General features: G+C 40.1%; 1 protein-coding gene across 4 annotated transcripts in view; it reads left to right on the top strand.

Moving 5' to 3' along the window:
* Positions 1-8,411: 8,411 nt before the first annotated feature.
* Positions 8,412-20,853, top strand: part of fbxw7 (F-box and WD repeat domain containing 7) — a 327,970-nt gene continuing 315,528 nt past the window's right edge. For 2 of the 4 annotated variants that reach the window (XM_059645310.1, XM_059645305.1), the window contains exon 1: positions 8,412-9,063. Coding sequence is in view for 1 of the 4 variants with exons in the window: in XM_059645295.1 (XP_059501278.1) it covers positions 18,648-18,674 (27 nt within the window). In the remaining 3 variants the exon portion in view is untranslated. Of the gene's footprint in view, positions 9,064-18,621; positions 18,675-20,853 lie in introns of those variants that run through there. The other 2 variants (XM_059645295.1, XM_059645306.1) reach the window with 2 other exon arrangements.

The following is a 20,853-nucleotide window of genomic DNA, read 5'->3' as shown; positions in this document are numbered from 1 at the left end:
TCACCTCCTATGGCAGCTCATTCCATACATATACCACTCTCTGAGTAAGAAGAAGTCCCTTGGGTTCCTTTTAAATCTTTCCCCTCTCACCTTAAACCTATGCCCTCTAGTTTTGCGAAAAAGACCTATTCATGTTATCCATGACCCTCATGACTTCATCAACTTCTATATGGTTACCCGTCAGCCTCCAACATTTCAGGGAAGATAGCCCCAGCCTATTCAGCCTCTCCCTCAAACCCTCTAACCCTGGCAACATCCTTGTAAATCTTTTCTGAACTCTTTCAAATGCCACAACATCTTTCCTATAGCAAGGAGACCAGAATTGAACACAGTATTCCAAATGTCAAAACCCTCCTTACGGACTAATAATCCATGACGACAGACTGATGTTCTGGGGCCATGGATCGAATCCCATCATTACACAAAATTAATTTTTAATTGAATAATAATTTGGATTTAAAAGCTAGCCTGATAGAGTCGCTGTCAATTATTGTAAAAAAATCATCTAGTTCATGAATGTCCTTTGGGGAAGGAAATCTACCATCATTAGCAGGTCTGGCCTACATATGAATTCAGACCCAGAGTAATGAGATTGACCCTTAACTGGCCTTTGGATAATTAGGGATGGATAATAAGTGCTAGCCTAGCCAGCAATGCCAATGTTCCACGACAAAATTAAAAACAAATTTCCTGCCACTTCCCTAACTGAAACCATGCCTTTGTCACGTCAAGGCACAATTTCCCCAAAGATCTTCTGGCCTATCTCTGATCTTTCCTCACCAACCGACTCATCCAAGACCCTGCCCTACATGTCCTGTGCTAGGTCAAACCCAAATCAATCTCTTATATGAGACGACATTTCTTCAGCCAGAGAGTGGTGGGCTTGTGGAATTCAATGCCGCAGAGTGCAGTGGAGGCTGGGACGTTGGATGCCTTCAAGGCAGAGATCGACAAATTCTTGATCTCAAAAGGAATCAAGGGCTACGGGGAGAATGCAGGGAAGTGGTGTTGAAATGCCCATCAGCCATGATTTAAAGTGGACTTGATGGGCCGAATGGCCTTACTTTCACTCCTATGTCTTATGGTCTTATTTCTTCTTCTTAATCAATACCCTCCTTCTTACTGACGTGTCCTTCCAATGCTAAAATCCCTTTGTGGAGTTTAACCCCCTCCATTACCATGCCAATACTATCTTGCTAAATCTTCTCCATGCTATTATTCCCTCCCACAAACACTTTATTCTTCTGATCCTGGTCTTTGCGCATTCCCACACTCCTTTTGTAGTATTTTGTACACGTGGGCTTCATGCTCCAAATCCTCTACAGACCTCAATTGCCCATATCTCCTCAGCATTTGCTTAAAACTCACCTCTTTGACCACCCTTTATGTCACCTTTCATAACATCTCTTTTGGTGTAATGTCCTCTCTTAAATTATTTTTGTGAAGTGGTTTACAGTCACCAGTGAATTATACATATTTTAGCTTTGTCCTTATTCCCATGGATAGCTTTCACCCACGTTTTGTAACCTTACTTTACTTGGCCTAAGAAAGTTAAGCTCAGAGGCTCTTCCTCCTAACAGTTGTGATATGTTGTACAGAAAAATGTCATGAGTAGAATTTCAGGGGGCTGAAAATATATTTGTGTTATGCAGAGTTTCAAGATAACTGACGAGGTCCTGATGTAACAAATATACTTCATGTCATAAAAATGACAAATGAAAACACAAGCTGTAAGTGTGTGAAAGTATTTCTTTTTACTTCAATTTATTCACAACATAAAAAGTATTGAAAAATGCTGTAAGTTAACTACACGAAGAAACTCTGTAATCACTTTTTGTTTAGCCTGCACACTTTGAAGGATGTAATACTGGATGCCATATAGTAAATGTAGTCCAAATGGACATCAGGCCACAAAATGTAGGAATGGAAATAGGCCATTTGGCCCATCAAATCTGTTCTGCTATTCAGTGACCATGAGTGATCTAATAATCCTCAACTTCCTTGCCTTATTTCCATAACTCTTGGTTCCCTTAATGAACAAGAATTTGTCTAGCTCAGCGACGACTATAATTAATGACCCAGCCCTCTAAAGTAATGAATCCCAAAGATTCACTACTCTTGGACAGAAGAAATTACTCCTCCTCTCTGTTTGAACAGGTGGCACTCTTACTCTGAGATTATGCTCTCTTGGCCACAAACTCTCCCAAATCCCAACTCTCCGTATTTTATTAGTCAATCATCTATCCATGCCAATCTACTATTCTCAAGACCATTGGTCTTTTCCTATTAAGCAACTTTATAGAAGGTACCTTGTTGAACGTCTTTTGGAAATCCACCCTGTTTGTTACCTCTTCAAAGAACTCTAATAAATTGTAGGCATGATTTCCCCTTCATGAAGCCATAATGACTCTGCTTGACAATTATTATACATTTCTAAATTTCATATGACATTCTTCATAACAAACTCCAACATTTTCTCAGTGATGAATGGTAAGCTAACTAGTCAATGGTTACCTGCATTCTTTGGCAGCTTTTCAATCCTCTTGGACTTCTCCAGAATCTAAGGATTCTGGACTATTACTATTAGTGAATACACAATCTCTGTAGCTACATCATTTAAAATTCTAGTATTCAATTCATTCAGTTCCAGGGGACCTTAACCCCATTAGTTTCCCTAGTGCTTTTTCTCTTGTGATTTACTTTGTAGTGATTTTCTCCCCTACTATAGCCCATTGTTTAGCACTTTTGCGATACTATTATTGTTTTTATTCTTCTACTATGAAGACTGATGCAAACTATTTCTTCAACTCTTCTGCCATTGCATGGTTCCCTTTCATTATTATTTCCTAGCCTCTTTCTCTAAGAGGGCTATGTTCATTTTAGTGTCTCTCTCCTATACTAGATATTTAAAGAGGCTCCTACGGTTCATTTTTATATTACAATACAGTATAATACAGCACAGGAAGAGATCCTTTATCCCACCAAGTCTGCACAACTCCTAATCCTTATTTAGACGCGCTACCTATACTCCTTAAATGTTACTAATGTGCCTGATTCCACCACCTCCACTGGCAGTGCAATCCAAGCACCCACCACCTTACCTGCCAGCTTACTCTCATAGTTTATTTTCTCACTTTTGTTTCGTTATCTTTCGTTGGTTTTTAAAAATTTCCCAGTCCTCTGGTTTACCATTAATCCTTGCCAAATTTTACATTTTTTCTTTCAATTTGATATTATCCTTACCTTCCTTAGTTAATCACGTTTGGTTTATCCTTTTCCTAAAAATCCTCTTCCTTAGTGAAATAGTCATAACTATCTCCTTAGATATCTGCCGTCGTTCCTTAACTATCTTTGTGTTAAACTCCTTTCCCTGAGTATTTCAGCCCAATGTAATTAACCTTGTTTAAGTTTAACACTATTACTTCAATTCAGGTTGCTCAAGCTGAATGCTAAATTCTGTCTTTTATGGTCACTAAATCAAACATGTTTTCAGTTTCTTTGGGCTCGGATTCAAAATCCCAGAGCTTCTCTGTGGCCTTTGTGGCTTGAGCCAGGGAAATAGGCATACAAGCGGGTTGCCGTTCATCGGACTCTTCAAGCGAATTGGTCTCCTCAGGTGAAGTCCACACAATGACTGCCTCATTGGCTAATTCTATTATGCAGTGCACTGTGTCATCCACCTCTGGCTTACATTCCAAAGTAGTTTCTGTAAGTATTCCCGTTCTGGTGTCCTGCAGGACAGCAACGGACAACAACGTTATCGGGTTGCTTAATTTCACCCTGCTCCTTTTTCTTGGTGTTTTGTGCAGTTGCAGCCTATTTGAATTGTCATGGCCATGGGTCAAAAAGTTGAGGTCTGGTCAACATTCTTAACTTGTAATTCCAAATGCGTTGTTTTGTTAAAAGAAGGTTAGCACAGCCAAAAATAACTGCAGATGAAATTTAGGTCTAGAGAGAGAGAGACTGATGGAAAATAACATGTACAGTGTCAAAGAAACTTCAAACACACTGGATCGTGATCTCATATGACTACAAAAATAATAAGGGGCTGACAACAGCAAAGTATCCCTCTGTGGATGACTTTATGAACAGCAGACACATTTTATGTTTTTCCCTTTGGTGAACACTTAAGGACAGATGTTAAAAGTCAGTTTCAACTCTACTGGAGTGTACTCTTGGGACAAAATGTTCACATATATACCAGCCTGGGTTCCAGTGTTAGCATGCTGTTAAGCACACAGTTGAAGAATTATCCCCCAGTTATTCCTGTGAGACAGGTAAAGAGCTTCTCTCACTCCTGAGTGCTGCAAACCAGCTAAAAAGGGAGCATCAATAAAGGTCACTCATACAAAAGCAAAACACTACAAATGCTGGAAATCTAAAACAAACATGAAAATGTTGAAGAAGCTCAGCCGATCTGGTAACATCTGCAGAGATGTATCCAGGCCTGCTAAAGTTTCTCCAGCACTTTCTGTGTTTGTAACAAAGGCACTTACTCACCCTGAATGACGGAATCCAATCGTGGTCATTCAGAAATAAAAGATATCAACCAAATCCACAAAACTTAAGGATAGTGAAGCCAACTGTTCACTATTAACGTCAACACAATCGGTAATATTCATTTCCAGTGCTGCAATGTTCATCCGCTCTTCATGAACACTTCAGAGACAGATGTACATTTTTTAAACTTTTTTCTCTTCAGGCTCAACTTTCTTTTTTAGAATGTGTATCAGTAGGTTCCATTACTAGTTCTTCTTTAGTAATTAATAAACTCACTCTTTGTTAATTCAAGAAAGCCTGGCTGAAGTAGTTCCTCTTTAAAGCATAAATTAATTTGGTCTGAGAGAAAGGTCTTGACAACAGAAGGGATACTTTTTACATTAAGTTGCAACTAACTTAGGATGGTTGGGTCAATAAAGAAGAAGAGTCACTCTTTCTCTCCTCACCCAAGAACTCAACAGTTTGGGATATCAGTCTGGAGTTGGGGAACATCCTCTTCGGTCTGATTGTAATTGAACCCAGCATTGTGGAAGCAATTGGCAATGTATCACCATCTTGTATGCCTGTATCATGAATGAGGCCTCTCAAATGGTTGGGTTGTACTATTTCTTATCAATGGCTTCAAGAACCTGAGAAATAAGTAGCTGTCAGTAGCCATTCCCAGATACACTGGCTGAAGGTTGGCCATGGATTTGGGAGGTATGAACTCTGCTTGATTCTCTTGAGGTCAGTGGTATCAAGGTGTGCAAGGCAGTTTTCTGTAATTATGATAATCTTCTTTCTATTGATACATTTTGTCCACTTTCCGATCCACACCTTGAAACTGCAGGAGGTCACATTGGTGTTTTTGCATGGATAGCGTCTTGACATTTGCAAACCAACAGGGACTTTCCTTTCACATGAAGTGGAGGCTTTTTGGTGTCATCCGTATTGGTTTCAACCATAGTAACAATGCGTTCTTTGTTTTGCTTTTCACATGTTTCGTCTTTAAGTATCAAAGATTTGGTAAAAGAAGGTAAAAGTCTAGTTTCATTTGTGCTAAAAGTCTTTCTTGCTGCATACTTGTTCAGGACTTTGTAAAGACCAATTTGGAGCCAATCATCTGACATTGCTGCCATTATAGCTGCATTCTCACTGCATACCATGTGAAAGAAGATGCCATAACTTTTCTTGAAGAAGACCAGCATCCTTTACTGCCATTGGCCCAGCCTCTTTGCCAGGCTAATTCCTCTTTCCTACAGGATTGGACTGGTGATGGGCACATTGCCTACTTGGGCTGTCTAGAAACATATTAGTTGAGATTCTTCAATATCAGGATAGGCAGCTGTCCTCAACCTCTTCCATGCTGGAAAGAATGCTTGCTTGTTGAACCTGTTCCAAGGTAGTGTCATAGAGATTACAGCATGGAAATAGACCCTTCGGTCCAACTTGTCCACGATATCCTAAATAAATTTAGTCCCATTTGCCTGCATTTGGCCCATTTCCCACTAAACATTTCCTGTTCATTTACTCATCTAGATGCCTTTTAAATGTTGGATTTGTACCAGCCTCCACCGTTTCCTCTGGCAGCTCATTCCATACAGGCACAACATCTGCGTGAAAAAGTTGCCCCTTGAGTCCCTTTTAAATCTTTCCCCTTTCAACTTTAACCTATGCTCTCTAGTTTTGGACTCCCCCTACCCAAGGGAAAAGACATTGGTTATTTACTGTATCCTTGTCCGTCATGATTTTATAAATCAATCTAAAGTCACCCCTCAACTTCCGACGTTCCAGGGAAAATAGCCCCAGCCTATTCTGCCTCTCCCTATAACTCAAACTCTCCTGACAACATCCTTATAAATCTGATTGTTTTCCTTAAGAAGGGTCCCAACCTGAAACTTCAGCTTTCCTGTTCCTCTGATGCTGCCTGGCCTGCTGTGTTCCTCCAGCTGCACACTTTGTTGTCTCTGATTCCAGCATCTGCCATTGTTGCCATCTCATCCTTGTAAATCTTCTATTTCCTTGATTCATTAACGGGATGAGGATGTAACTGGATAGGCAGCATTTATTGTCCATCCCTAATTGTCCAGAGTGTAGTTTAGACCCATTGCTGTGGGTCAGGAGTCACATGTAGACAAGACCAGGTAAGGATGACAATTTCCTTCCCTAAAGGACAATAGTGAACCAGGTGGGTTTTTCCTGACAATCGACAATGGATTTATGGTCATCATCAGATTCTTAATTCCAGATATTTTATTGAATTCAAATTCCACCATCTGCCTTGGCAGGATTCCAACCCAGGTCCCCGAAATATTATCCAGGTCATTGAATTAACAGTCCGTCGATAATACCACTAGGTCATTGCCTCCCCTAGAACCCTTCCAGGTTTCACAACATTCTTCCTATATTGTTCACCTTGTGCTTCAAGTGGTGGACAAAACCAATGGTGGAATCCTGCACTCCTTCGTGATTTCCTCTTTTTTCTCACCTAATCCCACATTCTCCATTTATTGCATGAAAATCACCTTGAGTACAGGATTAAAGATGTTCTTCTGACAATTGTATAGCCTCTCAGTGAGACCACGTGGTGTATTGTGTGCAGATTTGGTCTTCTTACCTAAGCAGACCAAATGAAAGTTCACTACCTAAGTCCCAGGATGGAGACATTGTCTTTTGAGGAAAGTTAAATATACTGTGTCTACATCCTCAGGTGATTTGAACAATAAGTGGTGGTCTCAGTCATTTACACAGATCAACGATGTGGACAAAAGGAGGATGTTTCCTTTGGCTGGGGTGTTTAGAACCAGGGGTCACAGCCTCAGAATAAGGAGCAAGCCATTAGGACTGAGAAGACAGAGGAATTTTTTTTCACTCAGAGAATCATGAATCTTTGAAATTCTCTGCCTTATCATTATCCCTGCTTTATCATTGACTCTGTTCAAGACTAAGATGCATAGATTTTAAGTGTTAAAAAGTCAAAAGATATGGAGATGGTGCGTGAAATGGTGTTGAAGTAGAAGGTCACCTATATGGGTTTGAAGAGCTATGTGTATTGTTTTTATGTTAGTTCCAGTTGACGACACTTTGAATTTTCTCCCATGTTTAGCCATACGTACGGGCTTTGCAAGTTCTTTCAGGGGATCATCTCAATATCAAATAATGGCTTGCCCATAATGTCATGATTTTGAGCTTGTGTGGCCTAACTCCACTTTTATTCTCTAGCAGAGTCATATGATAGATTTACGCAAGCTCAGGTAATCCAGAATTACCAGGGTGGAATATAAACCATAGGCATGTATTTGTTTTCTTTCTTCAGGTGGGGATGGCTGACAGCTGTGGCATAATCTGAATTTTGTGTCAAACGAATCTCATTCATTTTGATACCATGTAGATTATAACCCTTTTTCACAGCTATTCACGAAGCTTCTTTAATTAACAATCAACATAAAGTGAGTGTTTTCCATTAGCTTTGGGTCTGTCTCACATACAAATTTAAATCTTTTCCACCATCTGAAATAATCTTTGCAAGGAAAGGGGTGCCACTTTGGTTCAGAAGATTTATGTACATTTTTCACTCTGGGGTTCCCAGGATTTGTCACCAAAGGACCAAACATCTGAAATCTTCTCGTCGAATAAATTTTCATTCGCAGAAGACAATAGAATCAAATGGGTCGGAGCTCAATCGATTCCAGTCCTGCTTTTTTTGTGCGGATTACCAAGAGGCTTTGAACTTGACACAGACAGTAGCACACATTCACGAACCCTACTTGAGAGACTCCCTCCCTGGAATTGGAGTATCTCTATGGTATCTCCTCCCCCACACCTCCTCTGACGCAGCTGGCCAGTGACTGGGCTGATGTCATTTCTCCGCGCCGCCCGAGTGGAAGGGGTTACCTCTCCTCACTTCCCCCTCCCCCCTTCCACCCTCCAGCCTGAAGTTTAGTGGAAGCGACCAGAAGGCGGAGAGCGTTCGACTTGTTCGCTCGCGGCGGAGCTCGAGCGAGAGAGGGTGGCTGAGTCCGCCTGCCCCGTGCACAGTCAGCAGGGTTCGGGGCAGTGGGGAACTTTCCCCGCCCTCTCCCTCCCATATCCCACCCCTCCCTCCTCCTCCATAACACAGCGGTAATAAACCATGGTGTGAGGATACTCAGCCAGCGTGAGAAAGATAGGAGATATACAGGCAAATATCGAGAGACAGAGAAAAGAGGGTGCACCGAGCGGGGAAAGTTTATAGACAGCCTGGGCTGTGTGTGGGAGGGAGGCCGCGAACAGCCGCCGACAGGCTCTGCGCTACAAAGAAGAGGCGAACTCTGGAAGTGTGAACCGGGGAGGGGGTGTATGATGGGTGGGACTGGCATCGCTCCTGATTAGAGGCGGGGAGAACCCAGGCACTTCGTAAAAACTGATGAGCGCTCGACCCGCCAACTACCTCTTAGGTGAAGTATTAAAATTGACCGGGACCCCCACCGCCCCCTTCCTATCCAACCCAGTCGTCAATTTAATGGGGGTTGGTGCGGAGTCCCGGAGCCCGTGTGAGAGCTGCTCTTCATCTGGAATCAAAGTGTGTCTCATCCTCCCGCTCGGGTGAGTTACTCATTCGCACACATTGTGCTATTAGCGCCAGGAGGGACAGAAGAGGGGAGTGGTGGTGGAGAAAACCTTGTGTGTGCTGGAGTGGAAAGAGGCGAGACCTGTAATTAATGAACACCAAGAGGAAAAGCCACGCACAAATCCTGCACCCTGTCCTTCTCCACTCACGGGCTTGACTAACTCACGATCCTATTGGAAGTAAATCTACATGATTGTCAAGTTCAGTAACGAAGTCATTTGAGGACTTTAGTGAAAATAAAATTGGTCTATCCAAACGTTTGTAACCCGTTAGAAAAGTCGTAATGACTTAGTTTTTTTTTAATTCGTCTGTGTAGCTTTCAGTCTCGATTTAATATCTTCAAGTATGAGCACGAGCTACAGTATTTTCTAGCAGCAATGCAAATTGAGATTTCCCGTGTAACCTAGAATTTGACGCCAAAATGATCCAAGATCTCAACTGAATGATGTTAAAGTTCATTTTTAAAAATATTTTTTGAATTGACTTGATCACGTAGGCTTGCTTCTAATGGTGTTAGAGGTTCCATCCTGCCATTCATACAGATGTATAAAAAATCTGAATGTTGTTTGGACCTGTGGGTTAAAGTTGATACTTCCAGTAGGTTAAAGTCTTTAAAGCTCAACGTTGCTTGCGCTGAATACTGAAGGTTGTGGGAGTAATGTTTTTGAGGCTTGATATGTTACTTTTCGTGCATTTTTTCCCTCTATCAAATCTTAACTTTTTCCATTTCATGATGTATGGTTTTCACAGGCAATGTATGAATTAGATTTTACCTATGCAAGGTGTTTTAATCAGCTTTGTTTGTGGCCTGAATCTTTATTTTGAACTGAACTGCTCTCAACACCTACATTTTTCTATTCTTTCAGTACTTAAGTTGGTCTTCAACTGTCCCAAAAAAATCAAAATTACACATATTCCGGCATGCATGTATAAAACACAGCTTTGCATTGTCGGCTTTCACTATCTCCATACATACTTGTCATGTAGGTATTCTCATTGCAACAGTTAAATCTAAATCACACAACTTCAAAAACTATGATTGCTTTTGACCAGTTAAATCATTTTACAGACCCTGTAGAATGCTGTGAAACTTAACAGTATTCAGAAAAGATTTTAAAAGATGTTGCTGGGATTGGAGAGTTTGAGCTACAGGGAGAGGCTGAATAGTCTGGCGCTACTTTGCCTGGAGCGTTGGAGGCTCAGGAGTGACCTTAGAGGTTTATAAAATCATGAGGGACATGGTTTGGATAAATAGGCAAGGTCTCTTCAGGGTGGAGGAGTCTAAAACTAACAGGCATAGGCTTAAGGTGAGAGGGAAAAGATATAAAAGGGACCAAAGGGGGCGGGGTGTACAGCTGCCAGAGGAAGTGGTGGAGGCCGGTACAATCTCACCATTTAAAAGGCATCGGGATGGGTATATGAATGGGAAGCGTTTAGAAGGACATGGGCCAAATGCTGGGAAATGGGACTAAATTTATTCAGGATGTGTGTGGCATGGACAAGTTGGACTGAATGATCTGTTTCCGTCCTGTATATCTGTAAGTGGATAAAGTTGTAACTTGCATCTTTGTTGACCTGTGACGACTTTTCATTATAAAAGCAGATTGTTTATATTCATGTTAATCTAGAGATCCATGAAATGTCCTGATTGCCTGGGTTGAAATCCTGCCATGACAGATGGTGGAATTTTAATTCAATAAACAAAATCAGGAATTAAGACTATAATGATGATCATGTTGTCAGTTGTTGGAAAAGCTAATCTGGTTCACTAATAGGAATTTTCTTCCCTAAAAGGGTGTCTTTACCTGGTCTAACTTGCATATGACTTCAGAACTACCGCACTGTGGTTGACTCTCAATTGTCTTCCAGGTAATTAGAAATGGGCAATAAAGGCTGGCCTTGCCAGTGATGCCCGCATCCCATGAATGAATTTTAAATAAATCTTAAACCATTGTTACCTCTGGACTAGACTATTCCAGTGCACAGCTGGACCACTGCTCATATTCTAATTAAGATAACAAGGTGTAGAGCTGGATGAACACAGCAGGCCAAGCAGCATCAGAGGAGCAGGAAAGCTGACGTTTCAGGTCTGAACCCATCTTCAGAAATGTTCAAAATCTTCCCACCTCCTACCTACCAGCTTCATCCCCACCTCCTTGACCTGTCCATCTTCCCTTGACTGACCAACCCCCCACACCCCACCTTAACTCCCCACCTACGCACACCTTTACTGCACCCATCCCCGCCTCCTCAACCTGTCCGTCTCCTCTCCACCTATCTGCTCCTTTTTATCTCTCTTCCATCCGCCTCCCCTTCTGTCTTTATTTCAGAATCCCCATCTCCTCCCCTATTTCTGAAGATGGGTTCGGACCTGAAAAGTCAGCTTTCCTGCTCCTCTGCTGCTTGGCCTGCTGTGTTCATCCAGCTCTCCACCTTGTTATCTCAGATTCTCCAGCATTGGCAGTCCCTACTATCTCATTCCAATTAACTGTATGCTGAAGTCATCCAAGGGCACTTCCTGTGCCCATGTTCTCACCACTTCCCATTTGTTCATTAAAACTGTACTTGCATTTGCTCAAACCATGCCTCAATTTTAAAAATCCTCATCCTCCTCTTTGAATTCCTCCACAATTTTTTGTCCTCACCTTTTCTGATTTTTAATTACTTAACTGGCCATTTATTTCTCAGCTGGCAGGTTTAGCCTCTGCTTTCCTTCCCATACTTTGTCTCTATCTTGCAATCCTCATTTAATGACACTGGTCAAACCTTTTTTATTGAGCTTTTGGCTATTTGCAATATATCTCTGTGACTTGATGTCACATTTTGCCTTCTCACTTTGCTGTGTAGATGCTTGTATTTTATTTCATGAAGACACTATATAAATGAACTGCTTGTGGTAATAAGCTGGAGCATTGTGCTAAAGTAATACCAAGCATACATTTTAATTGGGATTGTTTCTGCTGTTAAGCCAAGGTTGTTTAAAGTTCAAACTTTCTTTGTCTATTAGTTTGAAGTTTCAAAGAGGAAGGGATAATGTAACAAAAGGACAGTGACCTGAATATAACTTTCAGTTCATCAAATATATCCTATCCTACTGTACATTGAGCTTGTGGCCAATCTCTGTTTTAAGACTCATTTATTCACCTTTTGGTTTTGTTTCCTTAACAGATTTTTGTTAGGCAATAAAATTAGGTCATTTAGCCTGGGCTTTTTTTTCTGTGGGGGATGGCCTAGTGCTAACATTTAGGCCTTTTGTTTTGAGCGCCTCTAAATGAGAGAGTTTCTGTTTACACTTTAAAATGCTTTAACCTCATCAATAAAATCCCTCCCTCCCCCCCTTCCCCCCCGCCCCCATCCCCCTCTATCTTGCACATTCAAGGATTTTAGTCACAAACTGTGTATTTTTTTCTTGTTGTTTGATGGAAGTTACCTATATCTAGCAACATAGTTCTGATGTCAAACTGGGCTTAAACCAATTATTTGAATGCAGCGAATTATCAAATCGTCTTTAGAGAATATATTGAAGTTTACGTTATGTAGAAATCTACTTGGCAATTAAACTGAACATGAATACTAGCAATAGAATGGGAATTTGGGACAATTAACCATGACTTAAAATTAATCTATGAAATTTATTTCTGTTTGACTTTGCATTTGCATACTGTCACCAGATTGAGAACAGTTATGATATTATAGTTCATTTATTCTGACCAGTTTGAACTTTTGAATTTTCTAGCAGCTTTTTATTCACACATTAAATCAACCTCAGCAGTTCATATTTAATAGTTGAGTGTGAATAGGTCTTCTCCCTGAAAGCTTAAAGCCGGGTTATGTAAATGTGACCTGGGTGGCCGAGAGACACGTTTTAGTACTTTACAAATGGGTTTGGGCACTACAGTGGAATTGTACCCAAGCAGTATCAACTTGTTTCATGTGAGACAGCCTGCACCAGGGTTTGTCCGAGTTCTTTCAATGGCATTTGTGACGTTCTTGAAAAGAGAAAATGCTAAAGCTGGTGTACAGATGTATTTTGATGTACCACAGGTTCTCTGAAAATAATGTTTACTTAATGCAGTACTGATCAAGAGTTCATTATGCTCTGAAGTTATTTTATGAAATGTCACCAACTTTGACTTGGTGGCCGTCTACTAATAGGTATGTTGTGGAAAGTGGCTGATTGCAAGTTACTCATTAAAACTAACAGTTTAAGTAACGGATTTTCTGGAGAACCAAGAATTATCAGTCTATTGGGTTCCTGTTTTCAATTATTTGTAACATAAGTATATGTAGTACAAAATCACAACTGTTTTTATGTCACCTTTGATGAGAGGAATGTGATTTCATGTGTTTCGGAAAAGAAAAATCTTGGTGTTGGTCTTGTGAAATCCTCATCATTGTGCACTAGTTAGTTTCAGATGTTTTCTTGCACTTTTTGTGCATCTTCAGTAACAGAAGGAAGTCCTGTTCATGCCAATTCCTGAATTTAGAAATGTTCTGTAACAGATTGCATATATTTAGAACTTGTACTTTGCAAAAAAGAAGTCTCTGCTTTTATGAGTAGTTAAAGGGACAGTGATAGACAGGAGACTTAATGAAGATTGGATGAAAAAGAGGTTTTAAATGTTTAAAACTGCTAGAGAATTGGTGCAGTTAATGGTGCGGAATAGAGGTAAGATAGCAGTTTGCAGAAATATTCATGGATGGGAGGTTCAGAAGTTGATATTTCAGCAAATTTGCAGGACCTTGGGGGAGGGCATTGCTTAAAGTTAGTCTGAGGGTGGGGGAAGAATTGTGTTGGGGTGGTGTTCTGGAAAGCTAGTTGGTGAAGGAGATTTGAGAATGTAGCTCAAAACTTGAGATGCCGCTTGATATAGCAAGATTAGACACTACAAAGATAAGGTGAAGAGCTGGATGAACACAGCAGGCCAAACAGCATCAGAGGAGCAGGAAGACTGACGTTTCAGGCCTAGACCCTTCAGAGGTTTCTGAAGGGTCCTTATTTGTTCCATAAGAGTGGTACATTTTGTTTCAGAGTTGGGGTACTTTTGGTCAAAAGCTTTGTTAAATATTTGTATACTGAAACCTAAAATGTAGTTTTTAAAAAATATGTGAACCTGTTCAGATTGCACATTATTACACACCTTGAGAACAGATGGTGCTTGAGCCGAAAATATACTACTGATTGTTACGTGGTCACCAGCTGTAGTGGTTGCCAAGGCTGAGCCTAAAAATGTAATTGTGATCCTGCACAATAGACTAGGTTAATGTTTTGCAGTCTACTCCTTTACAGAGATGGACTTAATAGTGTTTAGGAGAGAAGAAATGAAGATGTGGTTAGCTCAGCATTATTTGTCAGCTAACATTTTGCAAGGCTAAACTTGAGACTGGTGAAGCCAAAGGTAACTTCTCAAACCATCTTTAAAGAAAGATGGTGGTAATTTGTCAAGTGTACTGGAGTGGTTAAAGTAAATTACAACATACAATTTCCAAAATACTTATTAGTGAATTCCGTTGGAGTACATAATAATAAAGCTTCAGCTATTCTGCCTCTTTTTGACTTCTCCTTATCCAGCTTATTTAAAGTCCTAACTTAAATGTCATGCTCATCTCCTCACTTCATAGTATTATAATTTGCCTGAGGCTAAACATCAAAACTTGTACTGGCTCGTCAGTACAAGAAATACTGTTTACTTTCTAGTTCACGTTAATCTGACAAACTTCACAGCTAGAAAATTAAAGGCAACATATGTCACCAGATGGAATATTGAAGAGTTTGTTTTGAATGATATTTTTGTACTTTTGCTTAGCAGCTAGCAATCTTAGTATTTCAGTGGTCAAAAGTGGGTTTAGTGCAAATGCTGTAGATTTTATAGAATTATGAACATAATAGATTTAAGTTATCCTACCTCTGGTTTTTGCTGTTGATACGTTTTTGGGAGGGAGTATCATTCAAATCAGTATTGATCCACCATCAATACTTTGGGTTTAGTCAGTCTTGCCAGTTTCTTTTCTTAACTCCTTGACCCTGGTGAATTTGGTTCTCACTCACCTACATATCCTCGAGTGATAACTATGACCTGACACTTCCTAACACATCAATTCATGTCTGAGTTCAAAGTTTTGGAGAAGATCTGTAGCTCGCATTGTGGGTGAGGTAGCTGGCTTGTTCTCGTTCAGACATTTCATCATCGTGCTAGGTGACATCATTAACAAGGCCTCTGCTGAAGCGACCTTATCCTACTCCGCTTGAAATTTTTGCTGTCTGGTCCATTGTGGTGAGTAGTGTCATTTCTGGTTTTGATCACTATGGATGTGTATATGGGGTCCAATTCTGTGCGTTTCTTGATTGATTGGTTCTCCATCTGTAATACAATCAAGAAACGCACAGAATTGGACCCCATATACACATCCATAGAGATCAAAACCAGAAATGACACTACTCACCACAATGGACCAGACGGCAAAAATTCCAAGCGGAGTAGGATAAGGTCGCTTCAGCAGAGGCCTTTGATGTCATCTAACATGATGAAATGTCTGACTGAGAACAAGACAGTTTGGCTAGCAAGTCAACAACCTTATGTCTGACTCTTAACATTTAAATGAAGGTAGACTATTCAACTATGTTGGTACATCCCATCCAAATCCAGTCCAGTTGAATGTCCACAAGAGTCATGGAGAAATCGAGATACACAGCACGAAAACCAGACCATCAGTCAAACTAATACATACCAACCAGATATCCAAGGTAAATTTAGTCCCATTTGCCAGCATTTGACCCATATCCTACTAAAACCCTTGCTATTCGATACCCATCGAGATGCCTTTGAAATGTAATTATACCAACGTTCATCACTTACTCTGGCAGTGCATTCCATACATGCATCAACCTCTGTGTGAAAAGGTTGTCTCTTGGGTCCCTTTTTATATCTTCCCCTCTCAACTTAAACCTCTGTCCTCTCTAATATCAGACACCCCACCCCCGGGAGGGGGAGCACGTGGGATAGACCTTGGCTATTTATCCTATCCATACCCCTCATGATTTTATAAACCTCCATAAGGCTACCCTCGGCCTCCAACGCTCCAAGGAAAATAGCCCCAGACTATTCAGCCTCTCACTATGGCTTAAACCCTCCAACCCTGGCAACGTCCTTAGATCTTTTCTAACTCTTTCCAGTTTCACAACATCTTTGCTTCCTGTAGCAGGGAGACCAGAATTGCACGTAGTTTTTCAAATGTGACCTAACCAAAATCCTGTACAGCTGCAACAGGACCTCCAAACTCCCATACTCAGTGCACTGACCAGTAAAGACAAGCGTACCAAACGCTGCCTTCACTATCCTTACCTACCTTGAGTACTCCAGGGTATAGATTGGTAGGCCGTAAGGATTTTGTCAGCCTTTAATCCCATCAGTTTCCCCAACACCATTTCCTGACTAATATTGATTTCTTTTAATTCTTCATTCTCACTAGATCATGTGTTTCCTAACATGGTTTTTAGGATAATATTTGTGTCCTCCTTTTGTGAAGACAGATCCCAAATTTTTATTTCATTGGTCTGCTATCTGTGTTCCCCATTATAACTTCACTGTTTCTATATGTAAGAGACCTTTGTCTTTACTAATCGTTTTCTCTTCACATACCCGTGGAAGCATATAAATCAATTTTTTTGTTTCCCATAAGTTTACTCTTGTACTATATTTTCCCTGTTCATCAATCCCTGTGTTCTTTGAAACCTAAACTGCTCCCAATCATCAGGTCTGTTGCTCTTTATTTGGCAAGTTTGTATGTCTCGTCCTTGGATCTAATAGTATACCTAAGTTCCCTTCTTATCCATCTTGGGCAGTCTTCAATTTTTTTTATTTCATGCCAGACAAGAATGAACAACCGTTGCTGAATTTCCAGGCATTCTTTAGATATTTGTCAATGCCCAATCAGTTTCGTCTCTTTAAGTAATGCTGTACAATTTATCATACCCAGCTCTCTCACCATACCATCACAGTTTCCTCCAATTAGAATTTAGGACCCTAGTATCTGAATCAATCCTTCCCTATCTTAATGAAGAATTCTCTCATATCATTATTAGCCATTGCCAAGAGGCCTTGCTTAGCTAGATTGCTAATTATTCCTTTCTGTTGCACACTACCCAGTCTACAATGGCCTGTCCTCCAGTTGGTTCCTCAACATATTGATCCTCAAAGGTGTCTCTGAACACACTCCAGGAATTCCTACTGTATGGTGTTGTTACTGATATTGTTTGCACTATCTGCATGCAGATTAGTCACCAAGAATTACAGCTATACTTTGCTTGTGGCTCTAATTTCATGTATGATGCCTTCTCCAACATTACTCCTACAGCTTGGGAGTTTACTTAAAATCCCCAGTATTGTTTTCTGCTCCTTGATGTTTCTTCACTTTACCTGTACAGATTCCATTCCATTGGAACTAATGTCTTTTCTCACTATTGGCATTAATGTTGTCTTAGGCAGCAATGATATCCTATTTGCTTTTCTTTTTTGTCCTTTTAAAAAACAGAATGCCCTTGGATATTCAGTTCCCGTTCCTGGTCATTCTGCAGCCATGACTCCATAGTCCCAACTGTATTGTATCAGTTTATGTCTGTGTGACTGATTCATCCACTTTATTGTTAATGCTCCATGCATTAAGACTTATTTCCATAAGTATTAACATTTTTTGCATGTTAATTGTGTTCATATAATTTGGCAATAGCTTGAACAATGTATTATCATTACTTACTACTGATTCTATTCTCCTTTCCCTTGTTTTCCTTTCTACTGCCTGCTGGGTTCCCATCCCCATGCCACTTTAGCTCACAATTGTGCCTAACCGCACTAGCAAATACTCCCCTTAAGACATCAGTTTTGATCCTGGCCAGGTGCACCTGCCTGGGTTCCACTGGTTCCAAAGCTTCAGGAATCTGGAGTCCTCACCCTAATGCTATCTCTCCAGCCATGTTCAGAGCTGTTACAAAGAGAAGTCATACCAAATTCTAAAAATTAACTCTGTTTTTCTCTCCATAATTGCTGCTGAGTTTCTTCAGATTTTTGTTTCAGATTTCTGATACCCACATTATTTTGCTTTGAATGTACTGATGGCAAGTTGTTTCTATCTGTTTTTTCAAAGAACATTTACCCATTTTGTTTTCAACATGCATTTTACAATTTGTGAAGATATGAAGGTTAGAGACTGGCTTGAGTCAAAACAGTTCTCTAAAAAAGCATAATTGGTGAGACCAACATTTAAAATCAATCGTTGTTGTTCTTCAGAACCTGGTAGTGAGTTTCCTTGTATCACCACTGCATGTATTGAATCTAACTGTACTGTTAGATGCAGTGGTTGGATCAACATAGTGCAACTATGAAACAACAGTGCCCAAAATGGCATTGAGGAGACTTGGTAGGTGGCAGTGTTCTTATGCATTTCCTGCTTTTGCCCTTCTAGGGATTGGATGGCATGAGTTTGACAGAAGCTATTGAATAAACCTTGCTAAACAGCTGCAGGAGACACATCAACTTGCAAGTGCCCGTTGCTTGACCACCTCATGTATTGTGCTTGTTTGGTTATGAAGGTAGCCTTTATTTAGAATATGTTTATTCACATTGTTGTCATGTACTGTTGTCGGCTGTAATATCAAAATGGCCTGAATCATTCTCTCTCACATTTAACTGATGGGAAACATGCCTCATGGGATAATGTAGGCCTAGATTTTATTTATGTAACCACAGCTCATTGACTGTCGGGAGTTGCCATGGACTTTAGCTTTCCTGTCCTTGTTTTTCTGCTTTTGGGGCTCATTAGATCTTGGCTTTAGACCTTGGGAATCCATCTGTATTGTCTGGGTCTGGATTCAGCTTCACATTTTGGTGTTCAGCAGCCCAGAAAGCATGCGTATCCTTCCCATCTCAAGAGGGCTGGAGAGAGATAGGGTATTACTTTGTAGGAGCAAATTACTGCAGACGCTGAAATCTGGACTGAAAACAAAAAAAATGCTGGGTGATCGCAGCATATCAGGCAGCATCCATGGAGAGAGTGCAGGCTGATGTTTCGAGTCTAGATGATTCTTCAGAGCAAACTATTACCTTGTGGTTCTTTTTAATTATTTTCTTCACCTAGTTTGGTATTTTTGAACTGATATTTCTAACAAGGTGTCATTGCTCAGAATTAAGCCTAAAGTTATATTATCCTGAAAATGATAATTTTTGTTAAAAAGCCTTTGCATTTCAAAGTAGCTCTTGAACATCTGAAAGGCATCTGTTGGGAGTAAAAAGACCCCTTTTTTATGTTCTTGGGGGTTGTTTTTAAGGAAGAGAGCAGATAAGTGTTGTTGAAAGGTGGTGTTAAAAATTTCCTTGTGGCAACCCTATTTTTGATTTCCTATGATACATTGATACAGCAGAATTATGTAATGCCTTTCAGCCTTGGGTATACTTCAGCTGGAAAAAGGCTCAAACTATGAAGTTATTTTAAATAATGCAATAATACAGTTTTTTGCATTTTGTTTAATGTATTTAAATGTGCTATTTTGCAATACATTTGTATTTTCAATGTAATATGCATTCGATATTCTACTTGTTTATGTTGGATAACGTATGCAAACAGTGAAGTTCAGAATTTGATATATAGGCTTTGTATATTACCTGTTTGCATATAGGTTTTCTCCAATAGATGCAGTATGGATATACATTTTTTAAAATTAGTGTTTTCAGATTTTGAATAATAGTTCTGTGCTTTCTGGTGAAGATCCTCTTTTGGTGTATTCACGTTATTGTAAATTTGGTTTTGCTTCATAGTTTCACTGAACTTGTAAATAAATAGTTCACAAGGTGGATTCTCCTTTAGACTCCCTCCTTTCGCATTGCTCAGGCTTTGAAGTCAGTTCCGTGTGCATTTACTATGTAACCATAAGTATTGACACAAGTCATGCTGTTTTTAATTGACTTTCCAACTATAGTCTGGATGTAGTATTAAACAGCAACTCGGGACCAAAGAGTAAGTTGTGAAAAGCTGTTGAAAGTAACAAACTACTCAATGACTGTCGTTTAGAAAAACAACTTGAAGCTTGTTCGTCACGGAGAATTGTTGAGAACTTGGTTTACTATAATCTATGTTTTTGTTTGTACTTGAAGTATGGATGATTTAGGCAAGGCTGAGAATTTGATGGAGAATCTTGTTCTTAATCTAACTGAGTCTGAAATAATGTTCTGTGGCTCATTATTGAATAAGTGTACCCTGGCTTCTTTGGCTGAAATATATAATCAGTGTGAATCTGCTCCACATATACAGAGGTAGAGTCAGAGACTTTTTCTAAGGGTGGAGGTAGCCATTATGAGGGGGCATACTTCTAAAGTGAGCGGAGGTAGATATAAGGGAGATGTCAGAGGTAGGTTCTTTATTCACAGAGCAGTAGGGCATGGAATGCATTGCCAGAGAGGGTAATGGAGTCAGCTTCATTAGGGAGATATGGATGATATTATTCGGTAGGAGTGGAGGATGGATAGACCTTAGGTTTACGGTAAAAGTTTGGCAAAACATTGTTTTGTACTATGCTGTACAGTTCTATGTTCCAAGTAGGTTCTTGATTTGTGGTGATTTCAGCAACTGTTTTGGGGTGGAGACATCAGAAGTGACTGAGGTTTCTATTCCTAGTCCTAATTCACGAAACACTGCATTTAAGAATGTCGTTAGAAGCCTGGGTTGGCAGCCTTTGCCATATTTGTCAATGAGTGAGTAATAAAATGTAAGGCACG

The sequence above is a fragment of the Stegostoma tigrinum genome, chromosome 1, assembly GCF_030684315.1.
Source record: "Stegostoma tigrinum isolate sSteTig4 chromosome 1, sSteTig4.hap1, whole genome shotgun sequence".
In the NCBI taxonomy this organism is placed as follows: Eukaryota; Metazoa; Chordata; class Chondrichthyes; order Orectolobiformes; family Stegostomatidae; genus Stegostoma; species Stegostoma tigrinum.
Note: the sequence above shows the minus strand (reverse complement) of the source record. Positions and strands in the feature narration are given on the sequence as shown.